Source organism: Melanotaenia boesemani, chromosome 21 (assembly GCF_017639745.1).
Source record: "Melanotaenia boesemani isolate fMelBoe1 chromosome 21, fMelBoe1.pri, whole genome shotgun sequence".
Classification (NCBI taxonomy): Eukaryota; Metazoa; Chordata; class Actinopteri; order Atheriniformes; family Melanotaeniidae; genus Melanotaenia; species Melanotaenia boesemani.
Window position 1 is genome coordinate 22,478,849 of NC_055702.1, and position 25,411 is coordinate 22,504,259.

The 25,411-nt window shown below is 39.0% G+C and overlaps 2 protein-coding genes and 1 long non-coding RNA gene across 5 annotated transcripts; 2 read left to right on the forward strand and 1 right to left on the reverse strand.

The window, feature by feature from the left end:
* The first annotated feature begins 356 nt into the window (after positions 1 to 356).
* LOC121632492 (COP9 signalosome complex subunit 3) lies at positions 357 to 12,516 on the forward strand. The gene is made up of 12 exons (XM_041974054.1): positions 357 to 581; positions 1,563 to 1,692; positions 2,766 to 2,878; positions 4,475 to 4,524; positions 5,358 to 5,450; positions 6,663 to 6,842; positions 6,938 to 7,078; positions 8,141 to 8,314; positions 11,329 to 11,415; positions 11,618 to 11,731; positions 11,813 to 11,893; positions 12,024 to 12,516. The coding sequence occupies exons 1-12, from the start codon at positions 527 to 529 to the stop codon at positions 12,075 to 12,077; spliced, it is 1,272 nt and encodes a 423-aa protein (XP_041829988.1). The 5' UTR covers positions 357 to 526; the 3' UTR covers positions 12,078 to 12,516.
* A 601-nt stretch (positions 12,517 to 13,117) lies between these two features.
* LOC121632497 (ubiquitin carboxyl-terminal hydrolase 22-like) lies at positions 13,118 to 24,117 on the forward strand. 3 transcript variants are annotated; one of them, XM_041974061.1, is made up of 4 exons: positions 13,118 to 13,594; positions 16,722 to 16,787; positions 20,108 to 20,240; positions 21,170 to 24,117. In XM_041974061.1, exons 1-4 carry the CDS (start codon positions 13,475 to 13,477, stop codon positions 21,178 to 21,180), a joined length of 330 nt encoding a protein of 109 aa, XP_041829995.1. In that variant the 5' UTR covers positions 13,118 to 13,474; the 3' UTR covers positions 21,181 to 24,117. The 3 variants fall into 3 exon arrangements, with proteins under 3 accessions (XP_041829995.1, XP_041829994.1, XP_041829996.1); XM_041974060.1 differs by lacking the exon at positions 21,170 to 24,117 and having other exon boundaries at positions 20,108 to 20,485; XM_041974062.1 differs by lacking the exons at positions 16,722 to 16,787; positions 21,170 to 24,117 and having other exon boundaries at positions 13,123 to 13,594; positions 20,108 to 20,485.
* LOC121632499 lies at positions 20,516 to 25,358 on the reverse strand. The gene is made up of 4 exons (XR_006008915.1): positions 25,221 to 25,358; positions 24,111 to 24,240; positions 21,588 to 21,764; positions 20,516 to 20,933 (listed from the first exon to the last, which is right to left on the reverse strand). It is a non-coding gene; the product is annotated as an uncharacterized LOC121632499 (long non-coding RNA).
* Between the last annotated feature and the right edge of the window lie 53 nt (positions 25,359 to 25,411).

Consider the following 25,411-nt stretch of genomic DNA (forward strand, 5'->3'; position numbering starts at 1 on the left):
ATTTATAATAAAAAGCAGTTATTTTTAATTTTTATATACACTATATTTGAAATGTATTTTATATGTATCTGCCTTATTAAATATAGCATGTTCTATATCATTGTTACATTTTCAGTATCAGTCGGTTGGTGTTGGGCGTAGAAAAGGGAACTTCATCCACAGTTATAGTTTTTAAACATAAAAAATTGAATTGTGTTATCTAAGAACTTAAAGGAAACTTGACGACTTCAGTCGATCCTTTAAAATAGTTAGACATGAGCTCTGACCTTATAAAGCAGCTTTGACTTAAAAAAAAAAAAAAAAAAAAAAACGGCAAACGTTAAATCCAGTACTTTTTTGTGTATCTAGCCCTTTAAGAGTCTGAACTACCGTCCCTAAGTCTCGTAGAAAGCGGTTCTGTCCTTACGATCTCGCGATAGCTTTTCAGTGGCGGCTGTGTGGCCCCCTGTCTCAGTCCGGACGGAGTTGTTTCTGACGTTTGAATGAAAACCAGTGCAAATTACCTCCACTTTGGACCCAGGAAATAATGGCTTCAGCCTTGGAGCAGTTTGTGAACAATGTGCGGCAGCTCTCCGCTCAAGGTAGGGTTACTAAACTCATCTGAGTATGAAGTATTAGCTAGTTAGCTAGCGCATGCTATCCAATGCCTTGCCGATAGCAAGGCAACCAAACTGGTCATAGCCCTCTTTTTGCTTTATCATGTAAACACACTGCAAAAATGACTTTCTCGGCCTACAAGAGTTCTGCAAACTATCATCCGAGGATGTGTTGGTACATGGGGACGCTAAGGGTAACCTCGAACTTGGTAGCCCTTCAAACAACATGTCAAAATTATACTTTTTGTTTTTGTTCTAGAAAATAATTTCTGGGGACTGCCTACCGGTAGTCCCGCCTATGACTCACATGATTGGCTGATTAACTGAATTCTCGAATGCTATTGGCTTAAAGTCATCTGTCAATCGCACTTGCATTACCTCTTTTGCAAGGCCTTGACAGGACACTTGACCGACCGATTTGTACTGAAATACTTGATAACGCGATTATTATGAACAGTTGTTTGAGTTTTTTCGTCTTCTATGTGTATATAGATAATACAATTCTAGTATCTCATGATTAAAAAATATATAATTTTATAAGCTATTTGATTAGTGAAAAATGCCTTAACATACAATGAAAATGATTGATCTCTTCTCTATTAATGCTACTGAGGAAACACTGCATTTTATATGTGTTGAGGAGGAAGGATGTTACTTAACAGTTTTAATTTTGTAACGCTTGTAGTCACATCCTTGTGTTTATGTCCTTGTTGTGTGTATAGTTTTTCTTTTTTTACCCCCCCTTTTTTCCCTTATAGTCTAGCAATTGAAGTTTATAAATGAAAAAAAGTAGACTAAATAGCTTTGGATTTATAAAATGAATGTAAAGTTATGATGGACGCTGCTCCAAACTATCGAACGGAAACTTGACTTTTGTTTCGATCCCCCAGTGATCTTTAAAGCATGCCAGAAAGTTGCAAACTTTTAAGTTTCTAAATGTTGTTGTGCTTTCATCTTACACCCCAGGCCAGATGACTCAGCTGTGTGAATTGATCAACAAAAGTGGGGAGCTGCTGGCCAAAAATCTGTCCCACCTGGACACGGTGCTGGGGGCCTTGGACATCCAGGAGCACTCCTTAGGCGTGCTAGCTGTACTGTATGTTACATTTTCTTGCTTTATACTCATAATTGCAGGTATTCTTACATCTTCACTTTTGCTCCATTTATTTTGGAAATTTGGCAAAGATACTCTAATTTTCTCTTGAAGGTCCTGATTTACCTTTTTTTGTAATTGAGCACTGGCAAAAGACAGAAATCAAGGCCAGAATGGGTCAATTAATGTTGGAGCTAGCTTAATTTTTAGGTAGAAGACCAAAAACATGTTGCAGTTAATTATTCACATTAGCAGACAGGCAGCAGTTGGTTAATTTGGCATCTGATCACCTGTTCATTAGACTCCCACAGACTGTGACATTAAATAAATCATTAAAAGCTTTTTATTTCAACCCACCTCCACCCCATGGATTTCCCTGTGATGATTTGAGGCAGTGGCTTTGTTTAGCAACAGCATCAGAGTCAAATAAACAACAGAAATTAGCTTAAAAACGTTTAAACTACTCCTGTTCAACTGCTGTTTAGTTAGTTTTTTAGGGTGATGTGAATTGTGATGGCAAATGGTGATATAGATTGAAGACAACACTCAGGTAAGAGCAATGGTGTTAATTAAATAAACCCTCATAAGTATAACAGAGATTAAGTGAGCTTAAACGTTCAGAGAAGGGATGTTTTTAACTGACTCCATTTATTTCACACAGTCATTACACACTTGGCGTGCTAATGTGAAGGGTTATGACGATATGACATGTTGTGAGAAACTGGTGAGATTAGATTAGCACCTGCACGGTGCATCTTGTTTGGTACACCATGCATTCTCATACACCATTGATCTTTGTGTCATTTCCAGACAGAATTCTTTATCACTTGTTACCTGTTGCATGGGAAATCTGATATGATCATAAAGCAGTGAAGGATGACCTGTTGCATATTAGTTAATAAGGAAAGCAGCAGAGTTGTGCTGTGGCAGTGCAGCAGAATTTGTATGTTTTTTCCATGTTCTTCATCATAAATTTGTAACCTTTAAAATAAACAGAGCAGTCAGCTGTTTTCATCCTTCAGAGTTTCATTATCACATTGTAAAGCATTCACTGACCTCCTTCTTCTTCTCTCCAGATTCGTGAAGTTCTCCATGCCAAACATCCCAGACTTTGAGACGCTCTTCTCCCAAGTCCAGCTCTTCATCAGCACCTGCAATGGGGAGCACATTAGATATGCAACAGACACTTGTAAGTCCTCTAAACTAATGCGCTCTATTGCTTTAGTTGAGATGTTATGTTACAAATGGGTATTAATCACAGCTTCTGATGGTCAGGTGTAATTCCTTCTGTGCTTTAATCATATTTAATGATGTCTGTCATTATAATTAAAGTAAGACACATTACTTCCCTTGAATACCAAGGAAAAGACCAGTTATCAGACTCTATAACTCTGTTAGATCCTGTCAGCACTGCTTACGACCGATTATCTGTTTTGAATCAGCTTTAGGTCCACCAGTGAGATAGATTGCTCTGTAGTTTGTTAATGTGATAACTGCTCGATTTAGAGGCATGAAGCTGAAATTAAGTGTTTATTTTAACTTTAATTTGGGTTTAGAGTCTAAATACATTTTGTTAAAGACCCAGCTAAAGAAAACTGAGATTATAACTTGGTTGGATATTTTTAAGCAAATGGTTTTGTTAATGTTTTCTATGTGGGGACACACAGCAGGGGGTCCTGTCATCACTGCTGATAAGAGCCTTTAGACTTTAGGTATTTGGTCTCACAAAACCTGAAAAAATACCATATTTTCTTACATTTCCAACATTTTGTTTAACACTTGGACCATGATTATGGCTGACACTTCCCAGTAGACACTTATAAAGTGCCTTTCAACTTGACCTGAGACAACAATAGACATATAAATCATGTCAGTCCAGAAACCTTCAGCAGATCGAATCACACTCCTACAGTCTGGTACATGTGATGTCCTTTGGACAAATAAAGTAGTAACTAATGCAGGGGAAATTTTATTTGCCATTAAAAGTGTTATGTGCAAAATTCAGTCATGATTCTGAAGGAGTGTATTAAGTACTTTTGTAATAAAAGTGCTGCTATATGAACTAAAGTTCAGTAACTTTTGGTTTTTAAACACTTCAGCCAAATAAGCCTAATTTTAACAGCGAATTTAAACTTAAATATTTAAGTAAGAAAAATAACAAGGATGAAAATGTCAGAATTGATTAGTTAAAAGGTAACAAGTCAGTAGGATGAATTTCAAAGCTGTGTGAACCTGCTTTTCTTCTCAACTCAGAGGAAACAATATGTGATGGCATGTTTTCCAGCTGGAAGCAGGATCTCAGCACTAATATTTTGTGTGGGAAAGTCGGTTTTTTAAACTTAAAACCTGAAAATAAAAAAGAAAGCTGTAAAAAGGAAAACATTTTGGGCTACTTTCTGTAGTAATTCTGTGTTACGAGCGCGGTACGTCACGTTTCTTACCCCATGTGGAACTGGCAGAGATTCTGAGGAGTAAACCTCAGCACAAACCAGATCCTGTGAGCATGTTAGGTCCACCTGAAATACTCCTAATGGTTGGGACCCATCCTAAACAAGTATCCCACACTGCTTTCTATCTTTCTATTAAAGTCTTTAAGGCCTTTACCTCACCTTGAAATGAATTTAAAGTCCAGTGTTAGATAAAAAACTGCGTCATTGTCTACATATGTGTGATTATCAGATAGCAACTGTGTTGATATGTTGCAAACACGAGAGCAGGGCATGATAATAAAGTGATACATCACTTATACAAGCAGTTAAATTTTGATTTCTCTGTCCTCTTCCAGTTGCTGGTCTCTGCCACCAGTTGACAAACGCCCTTGTAGAACGGAAACAGGTAAGACCACCGAGCAGCTTCTCAGATGCTCCCCTCAGGCCAAGCTTTGCATACTCATTCGCATCCTTTAAGGAAAATCTTTTTATTTCAGCAAGTGCTTCTTCTTCTTCTATTTTGCCCAATAGTTTGTCTTTATTTGTCATTTCTGACACATAATTGTCCATGAACTCTGAGTAGTGTCAGTCTAGGATACAGAATACACTAGATGTATTTATTTATTTTGGAGTGGGTTTAGTAGTTCAGTTTTAGCCTCTTGGTTTGTCTTCTCCTTTTTGTTGAGCAGTGTGTGTTTTCCTTGTCAGAATGCTGATTTAGTTATAAAAGCATCGTTTGATTTTAGACCACTTAACTGTTCAGTATGTGTTATATGCAACACAAATACTCTCACACACTTGAACATTCTCAATACTACTTGACAAACCCACGAGACAGTAGGCCTCTGCACTTCACACACCTCTGCTTTCTGACAGATGAGAGAAAAACCACCACTTCCTTCCACTTGATCAGTTAGCGTTGATCTCTCTGCGCTGTGTGGTGGGTTTGAGTCTTTGTGTTTCTGTGATCAACATCCCAGCAGCGCTGAGCTTTTTAAGAGCCACTGTGCAGCAATTCGGGTTGAATTTCATCTGCATCATCCTACAAATTCAAACCTCTATTTTTGAATAGTACATTTCATTACTGTCCTCTCAGGCAGAGCTTGCATGAATCTGCACCTAAGAGAAGCTTGTTTTCCTTTTCCCTCTTGAACTAAATATTTTAAGAATGGCTTTCAGTGTGTTTGGATGTCTCAGTGAAGCTGCAGCTGAATAACTCATGTTATCTTCCTCTGACAGCCATTGAGGGGTGTCGTCGTCCTAAAACAGGCAATAGATAAAATGCAGATGAACACAAACCAACTTACCTCAGTTCATGCAGACCTGTGTCAGGTGAGTCAAAGCCTCGGGTCCATCTTCACCATTATTAGTACCAAAAACAGCCTCATGCTTAATGTTTAGTTTTGATGCTTAACAAGATGTAAGTAGCTGTTCCTTCGGTTAGATGTCTACTTGTATTTCAGTACAAAAGTCCTGATCCAGCCCTCATTTCTATGTGTTTTGATTCCAAGCTGCCAATTTTACTTGTTATATGTAAAAATGGTCTTGAGTGACAGTTCTTCAGGCTTTCTGAAGGTCAAAGTTTGCCTTTGGACATCGACTTCTTCGCTTGTTTTCTGTCCAGTTCTTGTACCATTTAGACTGATTTCATAGGGATGTGTTTTTGTTTGATTAGTCATTGAACACTGACCTATGAATCATTTAAGGATAAAAAAAGGCTCCTAACTTAAAGGATGTACCAGTGTTGTGTTGACACATACCAGACGATGTAGAAAAAGTCTGTTTTAAATTGTATCTGCACCGACAGGCATGTCATTTGTTCCCATTTCTTTAGCTCCATCAATGAAAAACAGCAAAGATTACACAGTTTTACATAAAATAGTGTTGTTGCACCAACAAGTTGTTTCCCAAAAGAGATATTGGCTGAAAACTTGGCATATCTCAGCATAATTTGTGGTGTTTTCTTAAAAAAATGTTAGAAAACGGGGCAAGTAGAGGACAAAAGAAAGTGTCAAACTAAAACACTATTTACAGCAGATGTACAAGATCTGAAAGCAATGACATTAAGAAATGACAGGCTAAAAAAAAAAAAGGCTAAAGTATGCCACATGACAAGAACTGGACTAAAAATCTGTGACAACAGGTCTGATGGAGGGATGAATCCTCCCCAGAGTCTGGACCTCAGCATTACTGAAGCAGTGTGAGATCAGAGAACAGAACAAAAGCCAGAAACATCCAAGGAAGAGTTTACGAAAGTCCTTTAAGAAGCCTGGAAAACTATTCCTGAAGAAGAAGAAATTACAAGAAAGTTTGTCTAAGAGGGTTCGGACTGTGTTGGCTGCTCATAATATTAAATTTAAAGCTCAGTAGAATTAAATAAAAATAAAAAAAATCTGTTTGCTGCAAAATACTGTGATTCAGTTTATGTCAGTTTTCTTGGCCGTTTTAAAAGAAATGATGCTTGGCTGAAGAGTTTTGTTGTGTAATAGCTGTGCTGAAGGATTTAAATACATCCTTTCTCTTTTCTGATATCAACCCGTGCAGCTGTGCTTGTTAGCGAAGTGCTTCAAGCCCGCCCTGCCCTTTTTGGAGCTGGACATGATGGACATCTGCAAGGAGAATGGAGCCTACGACGCAAAGCACTTTTTATGTTACTACTACTATGGTGGCATGATTTACACGGGCCTGAAAAACTTTGAAAGAGCACTGTATTTTTATGAACAGGTACTTTTTTCTGTTATTGAAATGACAGGATAAAGAACGTTTTTACACTTATGAGCTCTCTGACTCGCATTAACTTGTCTCGATTCCTTCGCCAGGCAATAACCACTCCAGCCATGGCAGTGAGCCACATCATGTTGGAAGCCTATAAGAAATACATCCTGGTGTCCCTCATTCTCCACGGCAAAGTGCAGCAGCTGCCCAAATACACCTCACAGATAGTAGGAAGGTTCATCAAGGTACGGCTGCACAGCAGGGTCCAGGACACGTCAGGACACAGAAATAGCAGGATTAACACACAATAAACCCAGTCCAGTTGTTAGATGGTTGAATTCAATGTGTAGACATTTATTTATTTAATTATTATTTAATGTGACTTGCATAAAGATATGTTAAGAACTTTTTAAACGTTTAACCGTCAGAGGTCTGAGCCTATTTTGTTTGTCAAATACGTTTCATTTTGACATATATCACATAAAAAGTGTTTACCGCTTCCATGTTTGGTCCCTGGTGCAGGATTTTGCCATTTAACCTATATTTATTACTATATTTGCCTTAAAAATTTACAGACGTCACTAAATCTGCATTTAAAAAGTTCAACGAGTAGGATCAGCTGGTTCTGCCCCTTTTTCTGTGATGAAATGAAGAATAAAATAAACGTAGCACATGATCAGCTCGTCTGATCCTTCTTTTAAATATATTAAAGTAGATATATTTCTTCTAAATTTAAAGGATTGCATCTGGTTTTACATGGTCTGTCAACATGAAACAAAACCTGGGAGAGAGTTTAACATCTGCACGTCTGTATGAAACTGACAGCAGTGCTTTAGATGAACTCATTTTTCATTTTTCTGTCTCAGTCTGAAGTTTAACATCCTCAATCTCTCAAAGTGTGTTAAGTTTAAGTTTTACCCCAGCAGTTCTTATTATCTTTTGTAAACACAACATTCAGATTTGGTTGTTTGTGTGGCTTCAGTTTGCTGATAAGAGCCTGTGTAGTCGAGCAAGAAACAGAATAAACAGAGACAAGGCTCAGATTGTGACAAGAAGCAGTCATGACCCCATCATTTCATCTTTTTATTGAGTAATCACTGATTACAAAACAGTTTGAAGCGACTGTGTGATTGATTATGAAATCAGCAACACTTGTATGCAGCAGTTTAACTCCACGTGGACATCCAGAGTTCTGCTGTGAAGAACACATTAGCTGTTATTAAGCCTGTTTCCTGCCATGCAATGAAAACCAGTAAAGATCCAAGTTATTTTCCTCTTAACATATTCTTTGTGTTTTCTGCCTTCAGCCCCTGAGCAACGCATATCACGAGTTAGCTCAGGTTTACACCACCAACAACCCGGCCGAGCTGCGCAGCCTGGTCAGCAAACACAGCGAGACCTTCACACGAGACAACAACACAGGCCTGGTCAAACAGTGCCTCTCGTCCCTCTACAAGAAGAACATCCAGAGGCTAACAAAGGTGGGACGCACCCGCACTCATTATAAATTATAAACATGATAAACACTCTGCAGATGTCATCATGAAATCTGACACTTGGGCTATAATCTGTGGCAGGTTTGCTGGTAGAATAGAACTAAAGAAATCTAAAAGATGTAGAAAGGTCAAAAGAAACATCAACATCCCTCTTACAAGGGCGTGTAAAGATGGATGCAGATGTCTTATATCCAGCTGTTAGCCATTCTTGGAAACCTGAGATAAATATAGATACAGACAAGGGCTTGCTTTCTTCAAGAGTTGTTTAGCTAGACTGTCATGTAGAAAAGGGCTGAATTTCTCTGAAACACTTGGTTGGTTATTCATAGACCCTTCAAAATGAATTAGGGGTCTGGTACTACTGGTACTAATTGCTTTCTGTCTTGGAAAAATCCTGTTTGTAGGTCCTGTTTCTTGTAAAAAAAAAATTGTGTGATAATGAAATCATATTTTTGCCATGCTTATTGTAAATACAGTATATAGTAGGGATGAACTGATTATAAAATTAAATTCAGATTTATTTGTGTAGCACCAGTTACAACGGTTATCTTAAGGTACCTTTAAAGATACAGTACATTTCACTTCGGCTGATTACATGTTCCACATTACTCCAGTTCAGGATAACTGGGTCCATATAATGCTAATTCTTTAAAAGACCTATTAAAAAGGGACTTGTTCAGGTTTCTTCTATTTAATCCTCAATGCACCAGGTGACAGTAGAGAGGAAAATTCCTTGTAACAGGAAGACAAACCTCCACTTTGGGCCGAATCTGATGCTAAAGATGACGAATGGTAGATGCTCAACATTAGTTCTTATCGTCATTTATTTCCCCTTTATCGTCCCTCCAGGAATTTGCAATGTTACAATCACAACTATCAACATGAATTTAGCCAAATCTCGTGAATTCTGCACATCCCTGAGATTTTGTTGGTGACCCCCACGCAACGACTTAGTGTGCAGTTAGTTGTGTGATGTATCAGATGAGTCATCGTGCAGCATCCTCTTAATGTAAGGTTGGAAAACTGTCAGAATCTTCATATATAAGGAGGATAAAGTGGTTTCTGGTGGTTCACCACTGAGACAAGGCAGCTACATGCCCCAAATTAGCTTCTCTCGTGGAGATTATGTAAAATTTAGATTTTTAATATGGCCGGAATGCTAACTTTATTATGTGTTAATGTGTTAAAAAACATTAAGGCAAATATTTTAAAGATTTTTATCTTCGTTAATGATTTATTTTTGACAGCCCTGGTAAAAATCCCAAATTTATTTGATAAATGTAGGTTATTTATTTTTTACAATGATCTTGCGACCCTCTGAAATTATCTTGCGACCCCCATGGGGGTCTTGACCCCCAGTTTGAGAGCTACTGCTCTACTTACCTAATTATACAAATGTCACCACCTAACTTCAGAGATTCTGGTTATTAAGGTGCAGATGTGTGTGAGGAAAAACGTGTTGTATCTCCTGTCCAACATTGCCCCAAAGGACTGAGCAAGACTCTCCCCAGTTATTTGAGAGGGGTTCAGCTCAACTGGGGGAGCAGACGTCTCACATACAGAAGCTACGGCTCAACGGGCGAAGCCGGTTGTCAACCAGTGATCCAATAAAGACTCCAGAGCCTAAAAATACTTTCCCAGACTCCTCCAGAAGAGTATAAATAATCTGATTTATACCACAAGCAGCATTGCAAGATACAAACATTTCTCTGTGGTAAAACTCAGCTAGAAAATATCTGAGATGTGAGAAGAGATGAGACGAGGAAAATCACCATAATGAGTCTTTTCCATACAGATCTGCAGGAACTACTGTAAGAATCAGAATTTATATGCAGGCTATTTTATTTATTTATTTTTTCTCTGCTGGCTGAAGAAGCATTTTGCAGAATGGTGAAATACTCTCCCAGTCTGCTTATTTCAGTCAAGTATGTATATCTTTTAAATTAAATAAATTTCAGGAGGTTTAGCAAAAAAAATAAATAAATAAAACCCACAGCAACCTTTTGAGCAACTTTTTTTTGCAAAACCTGCTGCAATGTAAACGTATTTAGGTTACAACAATCACAAAAAAACGCCTCAAAATACTGGAGGGACCGCCGTTTAACACCAGGGAAAAATACTGAAGTATTTATTGAAATTGAATTCATAAATAACCAGTTGCTGTTTGCACATCACATTGAACATAAACTTATATATCTGTTAATCAGAATTGACCTTAATAAGTCATATTTCATGTGATCTGTAATCAGGGGTCCTGATGGCGCATTTAAGTTAAATTTATTACCTGAAAAATGATTTCCTCAGTATATTCCCACAGATTATAGCATAAATTTCCAGTAAGATGGCAGCTGTGGTCATAGATTACCTTACTCAAGACTTCAGGAGCTTTCACAGCCAACAATAGTCCATGGTTCAAGTCCATGTCCCTCTTCTGCCACTTAGACTGCTGTAAAGCACCTAGTTGCTGAAAAGCCAACAAATTTCTGAAAATAACAATAAAAACAATAAATGTTTATTTATAAAAGTTTCTACTGTTTAAACACGACTGATACAAAACTTTTTTAATCTACAAGACATAGCGGACATAATTCTACCCACAGGTGTGTGGGTAAAATCAGATAGAGATAGAGAATCACACGGAGACATTTTTTGGGAAGAGGGGGAATCCAGCGCTTTTGCTTTAAAGAGTCCACATGCTTCCATATTGTTCTGTAACAACTCTTGGTTAATTTGGATGTGTCATAGATAGGGATGCTAGCAGAAACTGACCAGAAAGGGAAGAAATTAAGGTGGTTTGATCTGTTTTCACACACATTGCAGCTCTGATATTTTGTAGATATTGGCTGGAGGAACTGCATGGGATGATGCAAATGTTCACGTTCAATTCTCTGAAAACATACAACCAAGCCACATGTATGAATCAGAGATCAATCCTGCTTGAGTTCGCGGTCACAGGTTCAGCAGGTTTGATCTGACTTTTTTCATCCTCCCCTCTGCAGACCTTTCTGACGTTGTCTTTGCAAGATATGGCGAGTCGAGTGCAGCTTTCAGGTCCCCAGGAAGCAGAGAAATACGTCTTACACATGGTGAGTCGATCCGCTAGGAGAATAGCACAAAAAGCTTGAATCATGCAGATTACACTATTAAATCTTTGCTTTATTTGTTGAATGTTTTGATGTTTTTTCGCTAGAAAATGTATCCAATATTTTGCATTAACTTCTGTTTATCTTGGATTAAATTCCTGCTACAAAGCTACAACATTAAAACTCCTCCTTGTGCTACTTTCAGATTGAAGATGGTGAGATCTATGCTAGCATTAACCAAAAGGATGGTATGGTCTGCTTCCACGACAACCCAGAAAAATACAACAACCCAGCAATGCTCCACAAAATTGACCAAGAGGTGATGCTCAAATCGGTCTTGAGAATTGTCTTTTCTTTGCTGTGCATTTTCAAATATTTTACTGTAATGCATCTTTTTCAGATGTTGAAATGTATAGAGCTGGATGAGAAACTAAAGTCTATGGATCAGGAAATCACAGTAAACCCACAATTTGTGCAGAAGGTGAGTCAGGATTGTTACATGCACACATTTAACAATCAGTACAGCACAAACCGGTTTGCAACATGTAGGTTGGTCAATTTTACAGGGTAACTTTATTAACATGTGACACCTTTTTTTTTTTTTTCTTCAGAGTATGGGATCGCAGGAGGATGATGTTGGTAGCAAAACATCAAGTTATTCCTGAGGGGCCTTGGACTGGGAGAAAACACTGCAGCCAACCAACACGTTCTTCCCAGGATGAGTTGGATTTTTTTTAAAGAGGAAAACAAACGTTCTGTTGCATAAGGACATTGGTCAAGGAAAATCTAATTGTGTGGAATGATGATAAATTTGGTTATTCTTACTTCACGGTGTCTTAAGGATAACAAAAGATCCTTATAGAAAAAGGAAAAAAAAAAATTACAGTTTTGTCAGTGTTTTATTTATCAATGTTCAGGTTGGAGCACCACTGCTACATTGACAGAAACCACCACAATAAAAACTGGACTTATTTGTTCCAAACATATGTGTGAATAATCTCACTGTTTGTTTTGGTTCTACTGCATGATGGCCGTAACTGGAGGGCATTACAATGTGAGGTGAAACATCTTTGGTTGACGAGAAATAAATCTGATTATATTCTACATTTGTAAAGACTGCAATGATCGTTTCCGTCTCACTCCTTGTGAATGTAGATATCGATTGCAAAATTGTACACATGAACATGCCCTTGACCAAGCAACGGCGCTGTGGCGAAGTCATTCACAATCTGGTGCACTGTTTTTTGTTTTATTATTTTTTTTTTCCTGGTTGTTAGATCAGGTCCACCAGAGGTCGCTAGAGCACTGTACATAAAACTGTTTTTACAGCTTATTACAGGCGATGAAGTCAACGGATGAAACCAAACTGTCATGTCATTTTGGAAGCTTGAGCATTGCGATTTTGGATCTGTTAATAATAAATTGTTTAAGGATGTATAACTTTCTGTTCTCTTTAAGTTGTATTTGAATTGCCGTCTTGATTGTCATAACATTCTTGATTGATACAGTGAAGCTGATTTACGCATTAGCCAATGAGCGTCTTCATACAAACTGATGTGGGTTACAAGAAAATGGAGCCAATCACGATGCAGCACCCATTCTTTAGGGGTGGGACTTAATAGAAAAAAAAGCTATTTCTCAAACGTCAATCAAGCTAAAAACTGGACTGTCATTGGTCCACCTCCTTGAATGAGGAGGGTCTTGATGACAGTTACTGTGTAATCGACTGTTGAAATTCCAATGCTAAGCAACTTTAGCCAGCGTGCTAACATGTAAATTAGCCAATGTGTAGAACTATATAATGTGCTGCGCAATCCCGAATTCAAGCGCGTGAATGATATTTATTCCCAAAAAATAGGCACATTTTGGAATTTGCCTTGATGTTTGCTACTGCGCGTGTCTCGGCTCCCGCAACCAACATGTCCAGTTAGCCCGAACGCAGCATTCGGTGGGTAACGAACCTGGCGAGCTAGCCAAGAGCCCATTTGGACTGTGGCTGTGTGGAGGGATCTGAAGCGGTTTCGTCGCTCACAGGACAATAAAGCCGGATGCTGTGACTACAATGAGTCCCGGAGGCTGCCCCCATGTCAATGGCTTCAAAGTGGACAACTGGAAGCAGAACCTGAGGCTCATTTATCAGTGTTTCGTGTGGAGCGGTTCCGCTGAGACCAGAAAACGCAAGGTAACAAGTGACAGAAATAATGTTTAGAAGCGACTCTAACCACATCGTGTGTTTTTCTGGGTGCGCGTATGTTTGCGTGAGCTCGCATCGCGTGCGTGGACAGTTCCCCGCCCTTCCAAAACAACACAAACATCGGATACCCAGACACTTGATGCAAAACTACTGTTGCTCTCAGTTAAGTACTACCTGGCCTCATGGGCTTATTTTTTTCCCTTAAGAGTTAGCCTTGATACCAACCCGACAGGATATCCACAGCTACGTTTGAACCAAGCTTAAGCAAACTACTGTAATGAACCACTCGTTGCCGACGGTTAGCCTTCTATCGAAGCGAGAACCCACACACTAGATCAGAGGGCTAGCCGCCTTTAATGTGCATCTGTTTGCATTGGCTCTGCGCCTGCAGCTGCTCTACTTCCTTCCACCTTCAGACAGGGGTATTTCCTTGTTTGTGGGCCATTCTCAGATTTGGAATAAGTTAAAAACATACATCATTACCACATATCAATCAGCACCCCGAAAAATCTACACGAAGAATGTTATGTAGCTGGTTAAAAAAAACAGGACATGTGCGGATAGTACAGATGTGCCAAATATTAGCATACTGCGCTTGCATCTGCAGTGTACGATTGCTTTTATCCTGCACTTGTGTGCAGTGGTACAAGCATTAGCCCACTGTCATGTGCAGGGGATCAGTGGGAGGCATCTAGACTGAAGTAAGTGGTGCGAGTGTTTTTTAAGGATCTCCTCCTCCAATAGCCCAGGCTGGCACACATGCACCCCTGGTTAATATTAGTTCATCTGGATCCATTGAGGTTTTGTCTTCCACTCAGTAATGGAAGTTGTGGTAGTATATTGTCTGTGAGCATATAAAGCATTGCATGCAATACCATAGCTGTATATGCTATTTAGTTGGTTCTACTATGTATCTACTGTGCAACAACACTCACAAGTGTTACTGTTTAAAATAAAAAGAAAACAGATGGTCACAATCAACACTTAGTGTGCATCAAGCAGACAATGACCTTCTAATGCAGAATTAATTTTCTTCGTTTGTTCACCTTGAGAATTCAATCTTTGCTCTTCAGCTGTGTCTTATCACATGTTTATCCAAAGATGCTCCCATGGAGTGTGTTGATTTGAAGGATTATTATTATTATTATTATTATTATTGTTATATCGCCAGAAATGATTATGTATTAATCTGCACATAATGGTTAAGATGATATTGTATTCACCAAAACAGGGTGAAGACAAGAGAATATAAGTATGTAAGTTGCTTTGGATAAAAGCGTCTGCTAAATGACTATAGAATAGAATATATCTTTTTTTAGTGGCAACTGTTGCAGTAAACTGATATAAACACAGATTAGCCACAAGCCTTAAAAGCATTTACTGCACAAATAAACCAGATTTGTTTTCTGCCTGGAAACTTTGGGTCCTGGTAGTTGTGTGTTTGTGGTTTGAAACACTGAGGCAGTAGCTGAAAAAGAGAGACACCTGGACACAAGCAGCACTAATTTAAGTGACAAATGGCCTTGTGGTTTCATCTGATAATAGTCTTGTCTGTGTTTTGGTGTTCTTTCAGCTCAGTGCTGCATTCAACCCCCTTGATCACAACATGTTGCTACAGAGACTTGAGAATAAGATTGGGATCAAGGGCAATGCTTTAAACTGGTTTATTTAGGTTATTTATTTAGGTTTTTATCCTGCTCATCTGACAGGTTTTACCTTGTTCAAGCCAACACTGTATCCTCTCCTGTAATGGTTCCCAACTGTTTTTCCTTGAAGATCTCTGTAATGCAAATACCAAAAAGCAGTGACTCCAGCCCTTTATGCTGAAACCATACTTTCACTTGCTAGCTTCTCAGCACAAATGTGTCCTTTCATGCCCTTTTTAAGATGCGTTATGAAACTTTCCAACCTTCAAACTCCACGTTCTGACTCATTCGAGGGCACAGTGACGTTTATTATACGCGTCTGGAGCCGTTGCTGTCCAGCAGCACCCCAAGGCTGAGAAACTGCACTTCATGACTTATTCCTCCAGTATGCTGCGTGACGTTGGAGCTGGGTTTTGCTTAACGCAAGTGGACATCAACACACTGGCTAATTTGAACATGCACCTTGGCTAATTCAGCAAAAAACAGAAAGTAAGAAGACATCACCATTTTTTTTTTTAAAGAGAAACAAATCGTCTGTACTGTGGTGTTTTTCAGACTTGTTTCATTAATGAAAGGGTGCAGGAAAAATCAAGGTTGCCAGGATAGTCATGAACTACTTCACTGTTATAACTGCACCATCTCACTGACCTCACTAAACTACATAGTACATGGATCAAAGGTGATCGGATGCTCGAGGTGTGGCCTACTAAGTAGCTTTTATTTATTTTAGACTATGGACATGTTTTGTAAGTGAGTGTTTTAAGGCTCGCAGAATGTGAATATGTGGATGCACCTCAGCTTGTCTCTGTGTGGACATGGCCTTAATTTTACCCATCACACAGGCTCTGTACAGTCAAAACCTCGCAGACCCCTTCTGCTTTTTGGGGACCTTCATGGGGGTTCAGGAACCCAAGGTTGGGAACCACTGCTCTACAGTTACCAGAGTTTATTTTGATGCTCCTCAGGGTTCTTGTCTTCTTATTCTCTTCACTTTATACACCCTCCCCTCTGGTCACCATCATCAGGAATCATGGCGTACATTCCCGTTCTTTATGCCGATGACACCCAGCTTTATTTGTCTCTGCTTCCTGATGAAACAAATCTGTTGTTGAAGCTCCAGCCTTGTCTTCATGATATACAAGCATGGATGTCCAGCAGCTTCCCTAAAGTCTCTAAAACTGCCTTCTTCCAATTACACAAAATTGCTAAAACAGAAAGCATCCTTTTTCATAGTGATGCAGAAAAACTGGTCTGTGTTATGGATATGAGCGAGAGAGAGAGAGAGAGAGAGAGAGTTTTTATTTGGTTTGTTAAGGACTTTGATATGCAGTCTGCTTGAGAAAGTGCCATATAAAGTGATTAACTCCAGGGCTTTAGACTAACTTTAAACTTTAGACTAACTTGCATCATTAACACTAGTGCACCACTTAAATTGTTTTCAGTGCAGCAGTTTTCCATTTTATTTGTAGGCAAAAAGGATGGACAGTCCAAGCTGTGGGTTGGAGGACAACACATTAGCATCCTCCAACTGGAAGGTTGGTGGTTTGATTGCTGGCATCTCTCCATGTACGAAATGTTTGCACACTGTCTCCGATATGCTCATCAGTGTGTGATAAGAGTCAAGTAGAGCTGTGTGACAGGAGCTATGCATCGTGAGCTATGCATCGTGAAGCATTTGCAGAATCTACACAAGTATCACTGCTTATTTTTCCCTTTTTCTTTCTTGCCATGTTTGTTCAATAAACAGGGACCAACAGGGATATGTTTCTGATTTTTACCAATTCAGAAAATTTAGTCTTGCCTTCGTCTTGCCCTGAGCTCCCCACATTCCAGTATGATGCAGCATCAGAAGGAATATCCACAGTCTGACCTGCTGTGGCCTCACCAGCGACCCACTTACAGCTTCCTTGCCCAGAGGTCGTTTGTCCAAATCACATTACGCCAGACCAGGTTTTATGAACACAAAGGGGCGGGAAGCCTCTATATAACTGTATTACTTTCCCCCATCACCTCTCAAAGAGAAAATTCTTCTATTTCCAAGGAATACGAAAGTCTATAGAAACTTGTGTGTATAATCCAACTACATCATTAGCAGAGACATGCAAACGCAAGTGGGTTTTTTAGAGGGAAAAAAAGCAGAAAGCTAGAAAAGTAGATGGTTGCTAAAAGACACGACAGCTCCTAAAGTTCAGTGACAGTAAGTGCTTCACATGTGCAGTCAGTCTCAGATGCTGATGTGAAGACGCTCGGCTGACACACATTCCTACATGTGTACGATCGGCTACACGTGCACGCTGCAGCACTGACACCTAATGGAATGATTGAGGAGGAATTGATGCATTTTGATGCATGTTTATATAATTCATGTGGTGTCAACGTGTTACATGTGTGACTGGAATAAGAATCCATGTTTTTTTCTTTTTTAAGATGAGCAGAGGAAGCTGGTTGTGTTGGTAAACACTGAGTTGTGCATGTACAGATCTATTTTCTCATGCAGTGTTAGCTAATTTTATGTCAATCATCCCATAAAGATCCAGAACAGAAGTCCGGGTTTCATTTTATTTTTGTTTTTCTCTTCTGTTTTCATCCATGTTTCTCTTCCCTGCCCTCCTCTTCCAGGCATTTGCTCATTTCTTCTCACCTCCTCATCCTCATGCTGGCTCGTTGGCGTGCCAGCTCATCAGCGTTTGAACTGTTGCTATCTTTCCTCCTCCCACATTCGTGGCCGCCCACCCTTTTTTTTCCGCGGTGACTATCAAACAGAATGTATAGGAAGCCAGATTAATAATTCAGTTCTCCACTGCATGTTAAGTTTACATATTTATTTAATGACTTTTACAAAGCCATTGTGCAGCAGAAGTTTTGAAAACAAGCGATCTGCATGTTGGCAAACATTAGATTATTACTCATCAGGAGAATTATAATCAATCATTAGGAATCTTATTCCTGTCCATCTCATATGTCAAAGCTCTTTACAGATGCTAGTTTATGGACTCTGATTTTTAACAGATGTATTTCTCTAGCTGTAATTACTAATAAATGAGAATTAAAACCAAAACATTTCCTACTCAGAGCTTTTGAGACGCTAACCCTAGAAGGAATATTTTAATTTTTTACTACCTAAAGCTTTTTCTGATAAATAACACAACTTTTAATAAAAGTTGAATGTCAGATATCATAATCCTGCAATTTTTATTTAGTCTTCTAAAGTTCACAAGCTGCTTTGTTTACTTTCCTATCTGTTTTCTGGAACTTGCCCAACATACAAATAAGGAAACCCAACTTCTTTTGGTGTTTTCTTTGATTTTTTTACCCTCACCAGAGACAAAAACTCCATTTTAAGTTGCCCCGGGTTGCAGCATGACAGTGGAGTGTTATGAGAAAGCGAGAAATTGGAAAAATAAATGAACTGATTGTTTCACAGGCACTGCATTGTGCGTAAATTAGTTTTATCTCTTTGGGTTTTAAGACACGAATAAGTGTGATAATCAAATTTGTGTTTAATTTTTAAACCAGCCCACCTGATACCAGCAACCATGTCACGTTCAGAGTCGCCTAAATCCCCTTTCTTCCTTATTCTGATGCTCACTTTGAACTCAGCGTGTCATATTGACCATGTCTACATGACTAAACGCATTGAGTTGCTACCATGTTATTGGCTGAAGTTGAAGGTGAAGTAGCCAATGAGTGCATCTTAGAAGTGAGAAACATCCACACCTCTATTGTTTATTTCCAGGACAATAAAGCCATAAAACCTACTTTGATTATTTTCATGAGTACATTTCTTTTAGAAAAAGTGTATTATTATGACCAAGGCATAAAATGGTTCTAAAATGAATATATTACTACTAACTGTATTTGAAATGAATTGGACATTATCGCACTGAAGGCATCTTTAAAGGCAAAATAAGTAAGTTAACACCTAGTGTTTCAAATCAGAACTGCAGTCGAAAGAGAAAAACACGGAGAGCGTTCTTCCTCCCTCCCCCACCTCCCCCTCAGAGTTTCGCGTAGGTTGCCGCACTTTTAATTTAATTTGATAGTATTTTCTTAAGTTTATAAGGACAAAGACAGTATTCACTTGACCCAAACATCATTACATTTGTTGTTGTAAACCAACAGGCCACCAATTTACTCCACTAATACGTCCACACAGTCACAAATTAATTTAATGAGTGCCGAGAAATAAATTAGACTAAAATCTTTGTAAATCAAGATAAACTTTTCAGTTAATTTAAGCAAAATTCCAGTGTTTACCTGTCGAGGAGAAACTTTGCCAGCTCAGACTTCTCCACCTTTCAAAAGATTCTCCAATATTGATCCTCGTTTTATTTTGTTTTTGGTCGTTTGCTTTTTTAGCAGGATGTTGAGGCTTTTTAGGTTTTTCTGAAACTATTTCTGGTCCGCTTCTTTTACTAGCTTCCATACCTGCACGCTGCTGTTGTTAGGCAACTGTGGGGAGTCGCATGTGATTGGTTAAGGAACCAGGAAGTTGGAAAGAGCAACACGGTGCACCCAAGTTATTCCGGCACGGAACTCTTATTTTGAAGGAGAAAAACTTGACAAAGACATTGTTGATGTACGAGATAGATTGTTTATAGGGAAGCTTCCTTTTATCCCTCACAACAAATGAGAATATTTTAAATTATTTTTACAGAAAAAAATCCTAATTATTCAGCCTTTAAATCTGGACTGTGTTTCCTCTTTAAGTCCTCTAAAGATGATTTTTTTTAAAATGGATGGAAGCTGCTGATGCTGTCAGTCCAGGATTCAGGAAGTCTGATTGTGTCTTTTTGTCTCCTTGTTTTTATCATTTCCCTCTTGTTTCTTTCCTCAACCCGCTCTTGTCTTTCAGGCCAAGTCATGTATCTGTCACATGTGCGGCGCCCACCTCAACAGACTCCACTCCTGCCTCTACTGCGTCTTCTTCGCCTGCTTTGCCAAAAAACATATCCACGAACATGCCAAGAGCAAAAGACATAACCTAGGTTGGTATTTACTTTAGAAACACACACAGACTGTCTACTCAGTGTCATGCAAACATGTGAAGCCATCTCTTGTTTCTTTAAATTTTGCTTTTAAGGAACCAAACTTTGTTGTGATCTTTAAAGTGTTCCTGAGCAAACGTTTCTCAGGCTTTCTGAAGACCTATCAAGGTTTTTTTGTTTCATCACTAATGTAATAAAATGTTGTTTTTATACATACTGAAAACATAAAATTGCATGTTTAGGCACTTTGTTACCAGCAGCCTGTCACAAAGACACAATTTGTTCCCATTTTTATTATTTCCACCTACGAAAAATGCCTAAGCCAAGACAGTTTGACAAACAGATAATAGTATTGGCAAAGTGGAGGAAAAAGCCAGCACCAAAGAAAGAAAGCACAAAAACGTAAAATATCTGAAAGTCATATCATTTAAAAAAAACGGGAACAAATCCAGTAAAGATATGATGCAGGTCCTTAGATCCATCCAAACCTTTTGCTGTCTACTGAAGCCTCATCTGAAATGGAAGGATGGTTGTCAAGCTGCCATTCTTAAGGAAGGGAAACAGGGAGAAAAGGCGGAGGTAGGTCACATGACCCTAGAACTGGACTGAAAATCAGCAGCAGGTCTGATGTAGGTAGGGATGAATCCTCTCCAGAGTCTGAACCTCAATGTTATTGAAACAGTGTGGGATCATCTGGACAGAGAACAGAACAAAAAATCAGCCAACATCCAAAGAAGAGCCGTGGAAAGTCCTTCAAGAAGTCTGGGAACTAATACTAAAGATTACTTCAAGAAAAAGCTGGTTCAAGAAGGTTCAGTTGAACATAAAGAGATTCAGACTTCCAAGTTAATTAGAATCGTACAAACTATGTTTTTGCATTTTTGTTTGCATGTTTTGATTAATTTCTGCACCTGTTTCCCATTTTCCAGGCAGCATGTGAAGAAATGAGTGTTGGTTCAGAACACTGATGCCATGCTGACATCTCTCAAAAACTTCATTAGTGAATTTACTAATGAACAGGGACTTGGATTGGTCTTGGTAGCTGAGTAGGATTAGGTTTATATGTTAGTCTGTTTGCTATATATGTGCTTTATGATTGGATTTCTTGAAAATCCCTTTAAAAAATAAAAACTGTAGAAATTAGAGGATTTTACACATTAAATATCTTGGTGTGTCAGGGACCAAGCAGTACAAGCAGCGAGGACACAGAAAGTTATTTCAAAACCTGGGTTTTTATTGACCCTAAAATAATACAAAAATCCAAAAGAATGACTAAACTAGCCGGCCATTAAAAGAGGTCAACTAAATTTAACGATACTCAAAAGTTTAACTTAAAATCAAACTTACCTGAGGGAAAAACTGGCCTAACACAATGAAGATAACTTATAGTGGTTTGCGCCCCCCCCAATGATCCAGCAGCACATGGTTTTAGCCTGACGAGCTGGCATCCAGATTTAAAGCTCCTCCGCCCTTTGCTACGCCTCTCATCAGTAAGGAAATGAAGCTTGCACCACCACGGTAACTCTAAACAAGAACAAACATGTTAAAGCACATAACCTTCCATTGTTGATACGTATGCACTCCAAATCATCAATGCAAGGTAAAACATGAATACAAATACGGTTTAATATTTACCTGCAAAAAAAAGTATAATGAAAATATGTGACCAACATCACCATCGTGGGGCTTAAGCCATCACATGGATAATTAGCTGATTTTATTTCTCCTTCAAAACGTCCGATAATCTGAACCAACTTCTCTGCTTCTAACTGCAGCTCGATTATTGATGCCATGTTTACCTGACAAATTGAAAAGATGCATTTCAGTCGCTCAACTAAATATTTGCATCAAACAGAGACGATCTGGATTCGTCCAGATTTGAATAAAGCTAATGTCAACTGTAGGCTCCCCTCCCCTCCATCTCTGTTATTTCCATAGAGACGGAGCAGCCTGTAACCATCCACTGAACTCCGCCATTAATACCAGCTGCCAAATGATCGACTGAACTTTAAATACCAATGTAAACCCCTCTGTGGTCGTCTGATTAGGAAAAGAAAAGGTTGTGTGGCATTAAAGTGGCTTTCATTGGCAACTGGAAACTCTGTATTTCTTGTTGCCAGGCAGGGAAAATCAAGGAAAGTGGATTTCTGAGGCAGATAATGAATCTCAACCAGAGCCCTCAGTAGCTGGATTTATACTTCAGAGCGTTGCTAAGTACAAGAACAAGATGGTAAATTTGGATGAGATGATATCACATTTTGACTAAACACAATGTCCCTCAAGGACCGGAGTTTGAGATTCCTGCCGTAGATGGATCGAATGTCTTGTTTTTATCACAGAGATCAATGTAAATGTAATCAGTCTAGTTTTGAGATAGTTTTATCACCCAGCACCTACTTTAACTGGTAATCAGACCTACATGTGAAGACACTGAACAGTGGAGAAAACTCATCGCAATGCTTCTGGATAGCTTTTCTTTTTATCTTCTTACTCTACCCTGTTTTAAGTTGGTTACTTTTTAAAACCATGCGTTACCTACAACATTACCAAACAAAATTAAAAAGAAATGTTTAACGCTATGCAGCACCCTGTTAGTCTTGAGCTGTAGCTTCCTGTTATATTCTCCTCCTAACAGATTTGGGCTGTTCAGAGCTGGCAGTGGAGCACTGCAGCGTTCTGCAGAGGACACTCAGGGTGTCGGCCACAAAAAGCTGGTTTTGGCAGATGTTGAGACTCTGTTCGGTGGTTTTATGCAGCTTTCTTTGCTCCACTTATCAGTCCACTCAGGAAAGACCTCCTGTGGTGTGTTTCCCAGAGTGTAATTGTTTAATTAGTTTACCTCCTGAATTAATTGCTGCAGAAAAACTAAAGTAAAACAGTCAAACAGAGAAAAAGGGACCGATCTCAAGAAACTGGGGAGAAGGTAATTAAGATGTCTCGATCACACTCAGTTAAATTAGCCTTCATCAAAGACACCTCCTCATCCTCCTCCTCCTCTTTTTCTTTGCCACTTCATCTCTTTCATCCACCCGTTTTTCTGCATTTTCACTCAGCCTCTTGCCGCATTCTGTTTTCCGTCTTATGCTGGCTCCACTCCATGCATGGTGTACCAAACAAGATGCACCGTGCAGGTGCTAATCTAATCTCACCAGTTTCTCACAACATGTCATATCGTCATAACCCTTCACATTAGCACGCCAAGTGTGTAATGACTGTGTGAAATAAATGGAGTCAGTTAAAAACATCCCTTCTCTGAACGTTTAAGCTCACTTAATCTCAGTTATACTTATGAGGGTTTATTTAATTAACACCATTGCTCTTACCTGAGTGTTGTATTCAATCTATATCACCATTTGCCATCACAATTCACATCACCCTAAAAAACTAACTAAACAGCAGTTGAACAGGAGTAGTTTAAACGTTTTTAAGCTAATTTCTGTTGTTTATTTGACTCTGATGCTGTTGCTAAACAAAGCCACTGCCTCAAATCATCACAGGGAAATCCATGGGGTGGAGGTGGGTTGAAATAAAAAGCTTTTAATGATTTATTTAATGTCACAGTCTGTGGGAGTCTAATGAACAGGTGATCAGATGCCAAATTAACCAACTGCTGCCTGTCTGCTAATGTGAATAATTAACTGCAACATGTTTTTGGTCTTCTACCTAAAGATTAAGCTAGCTCCAACATTAATTGACCCATTCTGGCCTTGATTTCTGTCTTTTGCCAGTGCTCAATTACAAAAAAAGGTAAATCAGGACCTTCAAGAGAAAATTAGAGTATCTTTGCCAAATTTCCAAAATAAATGGAGCAAAAGTGAAGATGTAAGAATGCCTGCAATTATGAGTATAAAGCAAGAAAATGTAACATACAGTACAGCTAGCACGCCTAAGGAGTGCTCCTGGATGTCCAAGGCCCCCAGCACCGTGTCCAGGTGGGACAGATTTTTGGCCAGCAGCTCCCCACTTTTGTTGATCAATTCACACAGCTGAGTCATCTGGCCTGGGGTGTAAGATGAAAGCACAACAACATTTAGAAACTTAAAAGTTTGCAACTTTCTGGCATGCTTTAAAGATCACTGGGGGATCGAAACAAAAGTCAAGTTTCCGTTCGATAGTTTGGAGCAGCGTCCATCATAACTTTACATTCATTTTATAAATCCAAAGCTATTTAGTCTACTTTTTTTCATTTATAAACTTCAATTGCTAGACTATAAGGGAAAAAAGGGGGGGTAAAAAAAGAAAAACTATACACACAACAAGGACATAAACACAAGGATGTGACTACAAGCGTTACAAAATTAAAACTGTTAAGTAACATCCTTCCTCCTCAACACATATAAAATGCAGTGTTTCCTCAGTAGCATTAATAGAGAAGAGATCAATCATTTTCATTGTATGTTAAGGCATTTTTCACTAATCAAATAGCTTATAAAATTATATATTTTTTAATCATGAGATACTAGAATTGTATTATCTATATACACATAGAAGACGAAAAAAACTCAAACAACTGTTCATAATAATCGCGCTATCAAGTATTTCAGTACAAATCGGTCGGTCAAGTGTCCTGTCAAGGCCTTGCAAAAGAGGTAATGCAAGTGCGATTGACAGATGACTTTAAGCCAATAGCATTCAAGAATTCAGTTCATCAGCCAATCATGTGAGTCATAGGCGGGACTACCGGTAGGCAGTCCCCAGAAATTATTTTCTAGAACAAAAACAAAGTATAATTTTGACATGTTGTTTGAAGGGCTACCAAGTTCGAGGTTACCCTTAGCGTCCCCATGTACCAACACATCCTCGGATGATAGTTTGCAGAACTCTTGTAGGCCGAGAAAGTCATTTTTGCAGTGTGTTTACATGATAAAGCAAAAAGAGGGCTATGACCAGTTTGGTTGCCTTGCTATCGGCAAGGCATTGGATAGCATGCGCTAGCTAACTAGCTAATACTTCATACTCAGATGAGTTTAGTAACCCTACCTTGAGCGGAGAGCTGCCGCACATTGTTCACAAACTGCTCCAAGGCTGAAGCCATTATTTCCTGGGTCCAAAGTGGAGGTAATTTGCACTGGTTTTCATTCAAACGTCAGAAACAACTCCGTCCGGACTGAGACAGGGGGCCACACAGCCGCCACTGAAAAGCTATCGCGAGATCGTAAGGACAGAACCGC